The sequence below is a fragment of the Neoarius graeffei genome, chromosome 10 (assembly GCF_027579695.1).
Source record: "Neoarius graeffei isolate fNeoGra1 chromosome 10, fNeoGra1.pri, whole genome shotgun sequence".
NCBI classification, from domain to species: domain Eukaryota; kingdom Metazoa; phylum Chordata; class Actinopteri; order Siluriformes; family Ariidae; genus Neoarius; species Neoarius graeffei.
Window position 1 is genome coordinate 30,693,305 of NC_083578.1, and position 13,932 is coordinate 30,707,236.

A 13,932-nucleotide genomic window follows, 5' to 3' on the forward strand; every position below is an offset into this window, starting at 1 on the left:
GTTACTTCCACCTATGGTGAAGTTTTGCATTCCATCTAGTGCACGTGTTCCTGCACAGCCTGAATCACAACTTATTTTATTCATTTGAATACAAAAAAAATGTACACAAAAAATGAATACAAAAAAATTTGTATCACGATTTATTGTTGCACACTATTCGTTACATGCCAAATCAGTCATTTATCCAGGTATTGCATTAAACATGGTGTTCCATACACTTTAATGAAGCTGGAACACCGACTTAAGGTGAGAAATGCATAAACAGGAGACCGGTCCTGTTTTGGAGCTTACACTTTAATATTATCAATTTTTCCCTCTTTGGTGCTTACCTTACAAAGTTCAACCACTGAGACAAACCTCTGTAGGAGACCTGGCAAGAAAAATCTCCACTTGTACAGACATTGGTGTTTTGCAGCACCAAGACTTTGACACATTTCCTGTGACTGAGCTAAAATACTGCAGATCAATAAATTAGCAGGGAGACAAATACGCCATGACGTGCTGTCGAGGGTTCCAATTTTGAAATGTATACTTGAGCATTTTATTAAGAATGCATGCTCATTCACGCAATTATCCAACCAGCTAGTCATGTCACAGAAGTGCAATGCAGATATATCGTAAGAGCTTCAGGGCAATTCCATGTAAATGTCAACCTCACCATGCGAAAATAAAGCAACATGTAATACATCAAAACCACTCCCAGAGATATCACCTAGGCCTGTATTTTACAGATGTGAATAAGTTGAACCAATTTGTAACCAACCTAATGTGTCATTGTCAGTCTTTTTCTTATAATGTAAAACCCAAGCTAAAATCAACTTTGATCATGTACAATTCTATATTATTGCCACAAGCCACAGAAATGTATGCTAAAATCCACAAAACAGCAAAACAATAGCCATCCTAAATATATTATTTAAGAACTTTGATAGTTTTAGCTGATATTTAGAGAGTTTTTCAAAGGGTTACGGTGGTTACTGTATTTTCTGGACTATAAGCCGCTACTTTTTTCCTAGGTTTTGAACCATGCGGCTTATACAAAGGTGTGGCTATTCTGTGGATTTTTCTTCCACCGCTAGGGGCGCTCTAACCGGAAGTAGAATCAAAAATAAGATAGACGAAAAATCAATGCAAAGAAGAATTAGCAGATCTTTAGCACATAGAACACGCACGACAAATTACTAACTGGTAATTATTTTCAAATCCAGCGAAGATGATTAAAGTGACTTGTGGTTTCAAACACAGGAGAAATGAAGGTAAATAAATACCGGTTATTTTCTCTTGGTTCTGTTCCGTTTTAATCAGCAAAGTTGCTGCCGTGTTAAAAGGCACTGTTCGGAAAGAATCTGTTCAGGTACATACATGTACATTTACAGTACAAAATCGTTCTGTACATGCAGTATATATCTAATTTTTCAACATGGATATCTGCGGCTTATAGCCCGGTGCGGCTTGTATCTCTTAATTTTTTTTCAAAAATAGAGCGGATGCGGCTTATATACAGGTGCGCTCTATAGTCCAGAAAATACGGTAAATTGCTGATTTTCTAAACATATGCCATGTCTATTTCAGACATATTCACAAACATCAGAATGTGGAAAAAATGGTCACCAGTGACCCATGGCATGGTTGGTGCCAGGTGGATTGGGTGGGGTGAGCATTTCAGAAACTGCTGATCTCTTGGCATTTTCACACCCAACAGTCTCTAGAGTTGACACAGAGTCCTGCAAATATGGTGCATGTATAATTCTGAACTTGTCTTAATTTCAGAATACCCCCCAAAAAATTTTAACTTGTGCACCACATTCTTGTTTTCCTATTCAAGATGTATGTTGTACAATCGTTCTGAAATAGAACAGTTCAAAGAAAATCAATGAAAGGCCAATATTGCCATAACATTCATGTCCCTGCATGTAAACTTCTGACCACAACTGTAAATGTTTAATACTTCTGATTGGGACTTCTCGTGCCAATTTGTTGGTCGGTGTTGTGTTCTGGTTAATCCAGTGAGACGTTAGCAGTTGTGTTCTGTGCCAATGTCACAAGAGGACCTCCGTGTTATCTAGAGACCCGTTGACCCAGCTTTGACAGCCAATACTAGTAGTTGATGGATAATTTTCTGCAACAACAGGCTTCAAGTCCTACGATGAAACAAAAACGAGCAACGTTTGTTGCACTGGCAGATAAAAATAAAACACCAATGGATGAGTGGGGACCCCCAAACAACAAATCTGCATCCCACAGGCATCCTTCTCTGGTACAGTGTTTGCTCTCCCTTATTTCTGAAGTGGGATGTGATTTGCTGCTCAGAACAGACAGCGTGCTCCCATTGGCCAGCGAATGGCACGGCAACCAACCATAGTCCTTGTTTTATGCTACAGCCAGATTCAGCTGTAGCAAGAGAATAAAGGTTGGCCTCCGCAACCAAATTAGCATCTGTACATTGGACCACCTTGTTCATCTAAGCTACGCCAAGATAGCCATTGAGGACGCCACAGAACTTTTCATGCAACCTCATCCGAGGTGCGTGTGAAATCTCTAATCAGAGATATCCAGAAACACCAGCTACTGGTGGTTCTCTCTGGCTACACAGCACCAGAAAAAAATGTTCAAGTGATTTACATTGCCTCCCCTGCCCATAATTTGCTGCAAATCCAATTATTTCACCACAAAATTGTCTTCAATTCATGAACAGAAGCAGCACCATATTTGTTGATTGAGTCTTTCATTCCGATTGGCTGAACCAGATCACATGACCATGCTGTAGTGTATGTACTGTAGTTAAATTACGCTACAGAGCCAGGCAGCATACTACAGAGGGTAACTGAGAAAGCCAAGCACACACCCACCCCTGGAAGGAAGTTTCACACACATTTTGCAAGTATTTTACAGGGAAATGGTTACTAATTTATTAACCGAGAGTGTACCAGAAGGCATGTAAATTTCAAAATTTTGGGGGGTGGTCATGCCCCCCCAGCATTAGTGGCCTACTATTTTTAAATTTTTTTTTAAAGCCAACTTCTTCAGATTTTCTGGAGAACCCTGTAATGTTTACACACGCTCAATATGTACATTGAAAGGTTAGCTTCTGTGGTTGGGACAGCCATTACCAATTTACCAAACCATGCTAAACAGGACTAAGCATTACAAAATCAGGCACAAAGGTGACGTGCAATAAAATGGCAGAAAATAAAGAATTTTCTTGAAATGATTCGAGTTGACTGATTCCTTTTCCAGAAATTCACTACCTGAAGCACTACTGCTTTTTCATGCCAAAACTGCACCAGAAGGACCCAAATTTGCTTCAATATTGAAATTTTCCTGGGGGAGCATACCCCCAGCAGTTCTTTACTCGGCCCTCAGAGACCCTTCTCAATTTCCAGAAAATACCGTGAGGACACTTCTAGCACAGCTAGATAGGCATTTAACAGGAGAAAATTTTAACAATTCTCACTGTTAGCTCCTAAAAACAAAAGGCCACAGGAATCTCTTCATTCATGACTGTCCAGTGGCATTCAACATCATATTAAAGAGAAATCCAGAGCAGATGTAGTGAAAGACAGCAACATGCTGGACCCAAAGTCCCAGAATGGAATGCAGCTGTAAACCAAGCTATGCTCAGTAACTTGACTAGTTAGCAATTTTCTAGATGGCAAGCTCCATGCTGTTGATGGTGGTATGGAACATGAAGGTTGACTCCTGGGAAGCTGATCAGTTTGTACAGAGAGAATTTGCCAGATTAAAGTGCTGCTGCTGCACTGGTCACTTTAAGTGCATATGCAACAAGAGCTAATTCTGCATTCGGCTAAAACTCAACTTAACACAAGAAAAAAAAAAAAATTAGACTACAGTACTATGCTTTATCATCAACACTGATCACATAGGTTGCCATCACTACTTCACTAAGGCCAAGTTTACATTAGACCGTATCTGTCTCGTTTTCTTCGCGGATGCACTGTCCGTTTACATTAAAACGCCTGAAAACGCCGGGAAACGGGAATCCGCCAGGGTCCACGTATTCAATCCAGATCGTGTCTGGTCCGGTGCTGTGTAAACATTGAGAATACGTGGATATGCTGTGCTGAGCTCTAGCTGGCGTCGTCATTGGACAACGTCACTGACATCCACCTTCCTGATTCGCTGGCGTTGGTCATGTGACGCGACTGCTGAAAAATGGCGCGGACTTCCGCCTTGTAATCACCTTTCATTAAAGAGTATAAAAAGTATGAAAATACTGCAAATACTGATGCAAATACTGCCCATTGTGTAGTTATGATTGTCTTTAGGCCTGCCATCCTTCCACTTGCAAGTGGTAAGTGATATGCACTGGGATCACACACAGCGGCTCAGTCCCGAATCACTGCTCGTGCGCTATACTCGCGCACTCTGAGCTGCGCAGGGCCGGAGTGCGCACCCTCCAGAGGGCACTCGCTGTTCAGGGCGGTGTGATTTGGAGTGCAGGATGCCTGCGGAGCCAAGTGTATCCGTATATTGGTGTTGCTGTGTGCACGCTAATAGTTTTAAAAACGTTAATCTGATGATATGGTCTAATGTAAACCCCACCTAATTTTAGCTCCATAGCTTGCTGTAAACAAAAAACATGCTTTCATGAAGATGACAATGTTCCACCCCCCCCAATGTTGTAAATCAAACTCATGGAAGTTGCTGTTTTAATTCTGATTTCCCATGTTCTACTTCTGGGACCAACAAAATTCCCCACTTCTGTCATTAACAGCAGGCAGCTGAATGGTATTGTGGGTAGGAAACTTAACTAAAATGAACACACGTGTAGATGAACAACTTGCAAACCTAAAAATTCAAATCAAAAATTCACTACATTATAAACCTTATGCACAGCTGAATACATATGAATTATGACTCGTGTGCAACTCATTCAGGATGGGTTTTTCCCTTTAAGATGCCAAGATTACCAGTTTCACCAAGTAGTCAGATGTATCTAAGATTTGAGATTTTTCAATGACACCTGTCATGTTGCAATGGAGAAAAAGTAATGCTAACAGAAGTTGTGAATGCCTGTATGGCCACTTTATATGGTCAAATAAAGCGAGTCAAACAAGTTTGCCAATCCAGTGGTATATATTTAGAGCACGTGTTGCAGAAAAGACCACAGCAGTTAACATAGGAGCACATTACAACTAGCACGATCACCTTGTCAGTGAGGCTCTAACTTATCTACTCATCCATTTCTTTTCAACAAAATATATGAACAAAAAAAAAAAAAAAACAAAACCACACCAACCAAACATTTTAGACAATAGCACAAAACTTGCTGCCATTGTGTTTTGTTATGGGAAATGGAGTGCTCGTTGATTTCTCTGTCAAATACTTGAGCTGTCAATATGCCCAAAGCAGCTCATCCACGTCTTCTCCAATCAAGTAAGTTCTCTACAGGAAAGCAGCTTTCTATGGTTGACCCACCCATGATCATGTTACGTTGCCCAGCAGCCAGTGACACAAAAGAGGTCTGACAAAGAGGGGTGTGAAAATAGAAATGAACGTCATTAGTTGCTCTCTAATTTTGTTACAATACTTAAGTGTCAATGCCTATGCTCACCACAATCTGGTGTCTGGAGCATGATTCTCATTAAGAGATTTTTTTTCAGCTGTTAATTACACTTTTTATATAAAAAACAAAACCCACTTTAATCTCATCTGCCTGCTTACATAATCCAACAGGTGGAGAGACACGTCTTCTTACACAAAACCTCATTACTTGGTCATTTTCACCATAAATAAAAAGTTCTCATGTACAATTTGATCAATATTTTGTGCGTTCCTTCTTCAGTAATCATCTTTCCTGGTCAGAGTTACAACAGATCTGGAGTCCAGGATCATTTGAAAAGCATGGGTTTTTTGGTGCTTTGCATCTACATTAAATGAAATTTACCCCTTTCGGACACAAGGGGAAAAAAATGCTACGGAACTTCACGTGTACAACTGTACGTTATGTCCAAAAGGTATACATCATGGAATATATGCTGTAATACTGATTGAGCGCTGTTGCTGATGTACCACTGAAAAGTAATAAAACCCTGAATCAAACATCTACAGGAGGAATTCTCAAACTTTTTGGTCACCTTGAATTGTGAAATAATTTCCATCTTTCGGTACAGATTTTTTGTTATGGCCATAATCAAGCTATTCAAATGGGTTCAATAATAATTTAGCTCAATATTTGTGTAATACAGCTTCCCCCCCCAAAAAAAAATCTTCCAATCACACAACACAGTTGTATTAAAAAATTAGATTCATGTTAAGCTTGGCTTGTTTTACTGTGATGAGAAATCAAAAACATAACCCTGATAATAGATTGCCCCCCACCCAACATTCTAAATGAAACCATGGGTCTCAAAGCCTGGTCTAACCCTATTCATGAGTACTACATGAACCAAATGGTACGAGTTATGAGTGACGATATTTTGCACCTTATCTCTAGAACACGTTACCCATAAACATCAGATCTTGTGACTCTTTTCAAATCAACTTAAGATTCATCTATTAAGATCTTCATACGAATATCCCTTATTGCTCATTCATATGCATTTACATATTGTATATTTAGCACTCAGAACTCTTGCTATGAGAGCGTTATAAATATTTCTGTTGCAGTTACAAAGCATTACATACCGACATGTTTTGTAAATCTAGAGTATAGAAAACACTAACCTGTGCACCAAGATTATCAGAATAATACAGAATTTAAAAAAAAAAAAAAAAAACCATCAACAAGCTTAAACAAGTCCATCTGAAAACTGCTTGTAAACAACTAGGCGCTGGTCATCCCAGTTCAGTCAGCTAATCCACACAGACACAGGAAATGACGTTTTATATAAAAACGCTCCACTTTCTTCGACGCAAGAGTTACAAAATTTGACAGCTTATCCAAACAGTGGATACAGTTTTGAGCTGCATGCTATGCCAGCTGTCCAAAGAAGTTTTGTTTACGTATAATAAACTTGCAATCCCTGTCAAAGAGACACCAAGCGCAGCTGTAGGGGGAGAAGAGACATCTGAATTAAATAATGAAGGCCTGAAACTGGTTTGGACGATTTGGAGTCGGGCCTAAACGGCGCGGATATTTCTAGTACACAGAGTGAGCGACACAGGCCTGTGGATCCAGCGCCACTTGCATCTTACCAGTTTAACCAGAACACACCCACATGCCGATACATGTCGCACGTTTCCGCTCGGGCTGGCCACTAACGCTATTCAAATGTCACCACTATGATCTCTCTCTCTCTCTCACACACACACACACTGCTGTGACATAATGAAGGCGTGACAGCGGCATTCCTCCTCTAAAAAGTCACTTTCAAGTGCTAATTTAGCTAGCAGCTAACTCAGCTTTATGCTACAACTTCAGACATGGCAGAGTCAAAGCTGTGTTTTCACAAAGCTCGGAAGAAAACAAGGGCGAATTCGCTCTGAAATGCAAAAACAGACGCTTCCATTTTTCGAGGCCTTCAATAAAAAAGCAAACAAACAACAACAAAAACAAGCGTTTCCCGTTTTGAAACTCACCTAAAAGTAGCAGTCTGTGCGTGGCCCTGTAGATCTGTTTGTCTTTCTGAAGCTGTTTCTCGATTTTCTTGTTTGCTTCCCGTTGCGCCTTCTCTTCGTTCCTCTGATCCTCGGTCTTGCTGTTGCCCAAGCAGCCCATCTTTCCCGTGAAAGAGGAGGTCCAGGGGAAATGTGATGGCAACAAAAAAAATAAATAAAATAATTAAAAAAAAAAAAACCACGAACAAGCTTATTCTATTTGGGCTCGATCCACGAAATGACTCTCAGTGCCGAGGACATGTAGGCTACACATCTTTAACGTGGTCGCAATTATGATTCTGATGTAACCTATAGCCTGCCTCAGTGACCATTTCAGCCATGACATTGATGTATGACTAACGAGTTCATTATGCGTGTTTTCATAGCACTGGGTTAAAAAAAAAAAAGTCGATTTTTTTTAGAGATCGGACACAAATGGTCGCTTAAATTCCCTCGATGTACAAGCTAATGCTTACGTCCTAGATAGCTAAAGCAGCTTAATATCCATCCATTGATTACTTGAGGCCTCCACCCTCAACTTTCCAACGAAGAGCTGAAGAAAAGACGAGTTCATGTCACGAAACGGATTTACCCAACGTACTGGTTGAAAAAAACAACTCGTTTCGATTTCTTCGCACACACTGAAACACATACACACGGGTCTTGTTTGATTTTAACCATTTCAGCTTAGCAAGGCCCTCGTTTCCTACTTGTAGCCCTGATCCACGCAGAGGCAGCCGTGTAGCCTAGCTAACTGGCTAGCAAGACCAACGAAAATTCTCTGAGCTACAACTATCCTTTTTTTCCCCTCGTCTGGTTCGTTTTCACACTCGGACACCAAATCTCAAAACCGGTCCCGTGTTTTGAAGCAGTCGTAGATCCGTGTATTCGCGTTTGTCTGTGAAAATAAGTCAATTTTTCTTCATTTCGCCCGTTTCTGTGATGGCTGCTGCCCCCCTCCTCCTCCTCCGATCCAAGGGGCCTTCGTTAGTTTAGCTTCTCCTGAAATTCAGCGTATGTCCGTCCTTTCGCTTCGAAAGCTCCCTTCGACTGAACAGAAACAAACCCAAAACAGTAGCGCTCACAATCCCAACACGCTAAAACGACCAAACGAGAGAAACCTATCAGCTTTTCCACATATCTGGCGGCGGTTTAACCTCGGCGCTGACAGCCTCAGCTTCGGGTCCAGCGTTCGGAGCTGCACCTCTCACGCACGTGCAGAAGGCCGGTGAGAGTGAGCCGCGCGCGCTCACATTCCTCCACGGTGTTTGCGCGAGTCCCTCGCCGAACTGCTGGATGTGCGACAGTGATCCATAAAAGGCTTTATTTTTAACGTTAATTCTTCCCCCCGTCTGTCTCTGTCCGAGAACAGGGCAAAGCAATCTTAGCCAGCACTGAAGAGGTGGGGTGGGGCAAATAGGCTCTCACGGTTCAGAACGGAGCAGATCACATGACCCTCCGGAACGTCAGCGTCGCTGAAATCGCGCGGAAGAAGAAGAAGCACGAGCGCCCTCTTTGAGCAGAACGAGCGCGGCTTCTTTCACATGCTCCCATTTGCTAAATCGTAATTTAAGCTCGAGAATCGAGAAGGCGGGCGGGAGGGAGTGAGCGGTCTCCCTACCTTCACACGAGCAACAGTCAAGTCGCTCGATTCTCTTCAGGGCGTGTAGCGACCTCTATCGTCGCCTAAAGGCGTGCACTGTCCAGCGTGGTTTTTAATTACTCTGTGAAACGGAAGTAGCCAAAATGTCTACGACCCACTATTCGATTAATGCACAACGTTTTATTTTACGTGTACTTACTTTTGATTTACATGTCACATGCAAGGTCTGGCACTAAATTTATTGCCAGATCAGTAGTGGTTCGAATCCAATGAGTCGAAAAATAAGTTAATTACTCGAAGCTTTGTTTAACACAGTGCACGTTAGCGGCCCCTAATGGTAAATAAAAAAAATAGCAGAGGCCAGATACATAGGTTTTTGTTATCTCGTCTTATCATCTGTAGCCGCTTTATCCTGTTCTACAGGGTCGCAGGCAAGCTGGAGCCTATCCCAGCTGATTACGGGCAAAAGGCAGGGTACACCCTGGACAAGTCGCCAGGTCATCACAGGGCTGACACATAGACAACCATTCACACCTACGGTCAATTTAGAGTCACCAGTTAACCTAACCTGCATGTCTTTGGATTGTGGGGGAAACCAGAGCACCCGGAGGAAACCCATGCAGACATGGGGAGAACACGCAAACTCCGCACAGAAAGGCCCTCGCCGGCCACGGGCCTCGAACCCGGACCTTCTTGCTGTGAGGCGACAGCACTAACCACCATGCCACCTATATATATATATATATATATATATATATATATATATATATATATAGTTAGTGCTGTCGCCTCACAGCAAGAAGGTCCGGGTTCGAGGCCCGTGGCTGGTGAGGGCCTTTCTGTGCGGAGTTTGCGTGTTCTCCCCGTGTCTGCATGGGTTTCCTCCGGGTGCTGCAGTTTCCCCCACAGTCCAAAGACATGCAGGTTAGGTTAACTGGTGACTCTAAATTGACCGTAGGTGTAAATGGTTGTCTGTGTCTATGTGTCAGCCCTGTGATGACCTGGCAACTTGTCCAAGGTGTACCTTGCCTTTCGCTCGTAGTCAGCTGGGATAGGCTCCAGCTTGCCTGCGACCCTGTAGAACAGGATAAAGCGGCTAGAGATAATGAGATGAGATATTTTATATATATATATATATATATATATATATATATATATATATATATATATATATATATAATATAGGCCCAGAGGCCTTGGTCAGTATTTTCAAGACCTCGGTCACGGTACTTCACGATACAGACTGACCTTAAGCTGGTAAATTTATATATATATATATATATATATATATATATATATATATATATATATATATATAATTTATTTTTTTTTCTTTACCAAATTCTAACAGAAAATGAGAGTGCCCGAAAGGGAAACTATATTTAGAACAAGCTCGTTTTTGGCTTTCTCCTGAAATGTTTTCTTTTATTTCATCTTCATCAGGGTAGTAAAACTTGCTTTTGCTGTGAACACTGTCGTTATCACTATCCATGCTGTAAAATTAATGCTATTATACTGAGAAATGCGAAAATAAATGTTGACAAAAAATTGCTACTATGATTGTTGTTGTGAACGAGCGAGTCGCCAAAGGTCCGTAACCGGGTCCAGATCATAGGATTCCAGACCGCTCGCAAGCCAATCAGAGCGTGCAATTTGATGGAAACCAGACCACGAAAAAAATAAATACAACTTATTTCTGTAGAAAGCGTGTCATGTTAATTATTAACTGTGTTTTTTAACATATGTAAAAACAGAGTATATTTTGCTTATTTGACTAATAAATAAACATGCTTGTGTGACAGTAGGATATTGGGAGTTTAAGGATTTTTATTTAATAAAAGTATTTGTTCAACAGTCTTGGGGCTCAATCTGTTCCTTTCCTTATTAGCAATCTCCCTTGCCTTTAAAAAAATGATCACATGGAACGGAGGGGGCTGGAATGCATTAAAAACTGCAGTGATAATTGATAAAGACCGGATTTTTTTTTGTAATGCCCAGTACTGCAGTGGATCCTCAGGTCTGGGTTACTGAAGTAGTGCTAAACCTCAACAGTAACACTTTCATAAAACTAAATCATTCAATACTATGTGTATAAAAATGCGACATACTGGCTTGAACCGGGGTGGCACGGTGGTGTAGTGGATAGCACTGTCACCTCACAGCAAGAAGGTCCTGGGTTCAAGCCTAGTGGCTGGAGACAGCCTTTCTGTGTGGAGTTTGTATGTTCTGTCTGTGTGGGTTTCCTCTGAGTGCTCTGGTTTCCCCCAAAGGCTAATTGGTGGCTCTAAATTGACCATAGGTGTGAATGGTTGTCTATGTGTCAGCCCTACGGTGACCTGGCAACTTGTCTAGGGTGTACCCTGCCTCTCGCCCATAGTTAGCTGGGATAGGCTCCAGCTTGCCCGTGACCCTGTAGGACAGGATAAGTGGCCACAGATAATGGATGGATGGCTTGAACCAGTTTTAACTCCTTCTGAACCACTGACGACACAGGTCATGTGGGTGCATATAAAACATAGCTTTGGTGGTCACTGAATCACATGACTTAAGCCAATATGTTGTAGAAAATGGGACGCCTCAGGGGAGTGTAATCAGTCCAACTTTATTTTCTATTATGATTAATGATATATTTTTAAATGTTCCAGTAGATATTTGGAGATCACTGTTTGTGGATGATGGAGCACTGTGGAAAAGAGAGAGAAATATTGAACACATTGTTATGAAAATGCAAGATGGACTAAATCTAGTTGAGAAATTGAGGACAGTATGGGGGTTGAAACTTTCAGTGGAAAAAACAAAAACCATGTTCTTTACAAAAAAGAAACTCGTGGAATACAAGGTAAAACTATATGGAAATGAATTGGAGAAAGTTGAAAGTTTTCAGTTTTTGGCAGTTTATTTTGATCAGAGACTAACATGGAGGGAACATATCAGATATGTTGTTATGTATGTACAAGAAAATTATATGTATGTACAAGAAAATTATAAATGCTAGGAGATGTCTTGCAGGATTTAAATGAGGAGCTGATTTGGCATCTCTGAAACATATTTATGTAGCCTTAATTAGATCAAGATTAGACTCCAGAAGTATTGCATATGGATCAGCAGCAAAATGTGTGATAGCAAAATTAGATATTATTCAAGCTCAGGCTCTAAGGGTGTGTCTAGGAGCGGTTAGAACCCCCCCAGTATGTGCATTCCAAGTTGAAGCAGGTGAAATGCCTTTATTATTATGTCGGAAACGACTAGCGGCCAACTACTGGATCAATCTAAGGGGACATGGAGAAAGCCATCCAACAAAAAAGGTTCTACAATCATGCTGGGAGAAGGAGAGGACACAAAAAGAGAGCTTTGGCTGGACAGGAGCTAAAGATAGCTAAAGCTAAAGATTTGGGAGTGTATGACAAAGAGATTTGTTCAACAGTTGTGTGGCCTGTTAGACCTATCTGGATGTTAGAAAACCCTTGTGTAGATATGGAAATATTGAGGATTAAGCTCACAGGATTTGTAAACAGATGCAACAGGTTCTGCAATTGCTGTGCCCAGTTACCATATGGAAATTAGTAAGAGAACTTTGGATGGTTTGAGTGTATATACAGTGGAATTGTTTGCCATATTGTTGGCATTAGAAGGGACTGAACAGGTAGACTGGAGAAATATAATATATAGTGATTCTATGTCAGCACTTACAAGCATTAAGACAGGTTCAACCAGAAATCATCAAGAGCTGCTTTATGAAATCTTGTTTACCAATTCAAGATTGGTTAATCAAGGGAAAAATATTACATTCATCTGGGTCCCAGCTCATATAGGCATCCAGGGGAATGAGAGAGTGGGCAAACTTGCAAAAGAAGCACTCAAAAAAGAAACTGTTGAAGTGAACATCAAATGATCAAAATCAGAGGGGAAAAGCATAGTGTGGAGAAAGGTAAATCAACAGTGGCAACAGTTATGGGATAACAAAACAAAAGGGAGACATTTGCACTCAATCCAAAATAAAGTAGATATGTTGAGAAGCAGGAGGGTCAAACCAGAAAGCGCAAATAATAATAAGCAGACTGAGGATTGGACACAGCAACCTTAACAGTACACTTAACATCATGGGAAAACATCCAACGGGTCTCTGTGATCAGTGCCATGAAGCTGAGACAGTTGAGCATATCCTTACATCATGCAATAAATTTAGATTTGAGAGGCAAACAATGATGACAGAGCTACAGAAAATAGGACAGGTAGAGGACAATACTAAAAGCATATTAAAGTATGGCGATACTGCCAAGGGGAGGAAATGGTTACAGCGTCTTGCAAAAGTATTCATCCTCCTTGATGTTTGTCCTGTTTTGTCACATTACAAGCTGGAATTAAAATGGATTTTGGGGGGTTAACAGTATTTGATTTACACAATACGCCTACAACTTTAAAGGTGAAAATTGTTATTTTATTGTGACACAAACAATAATTAAGATAAAAAAAGCAGAACCCTGAAGTGTGCATAGGTATTCACCTTCCCCAAAGTCAATACTTTGTAGAGCCACTTTTGCTGCAATTACAGCTGCAAGTCTCTTGGGGTATGTCTCTATTACCTTAGCACATCTAGCCACTGGGATTTTCTCAAGGCAAAACTGCTCCAACTCCTTCAAGTTAGATGGGTTGCATTGGTGTACAGCAATCTTCAAGTTATGCCACAGATTCTCAATTGGATTGAGGTCTGGGCTTTGACTAGGCTATTCCAAGACATTTAAATGTTTCCCTTTAAACCACTCTGGTGT

At 41.0% G+C, this 13,932-nt stretch overlaps 1 protein-coding gene across 1 annotated transcript in view; it reads right to left on the reverse strand.

Moving 5' to 3' along the window:
* LOC132893013 (guanine nucleotide-binding protein G(s) subunit alpha) overlaps positions 1-9,066 on the reverse strand; it is a 69,008-nt gene extending 59,942 nt beyond the window's left edge. Inside the window, exon 1 of the mRNA XM_060931702.1 lies at positions 7,543-9,066. Coding sequence (XP_060787685.1) covers positions 7,543-7,681 — 139 coding nt within the window. The 5' untranslated portion in view covers positions 7,682-9,066. The remainder of the gene's footprint in view (positions 1-7,542) is intronic.
* Between the last annotated feature and the right edge of the window lie 4,866 nt (positions 9,067-13,932).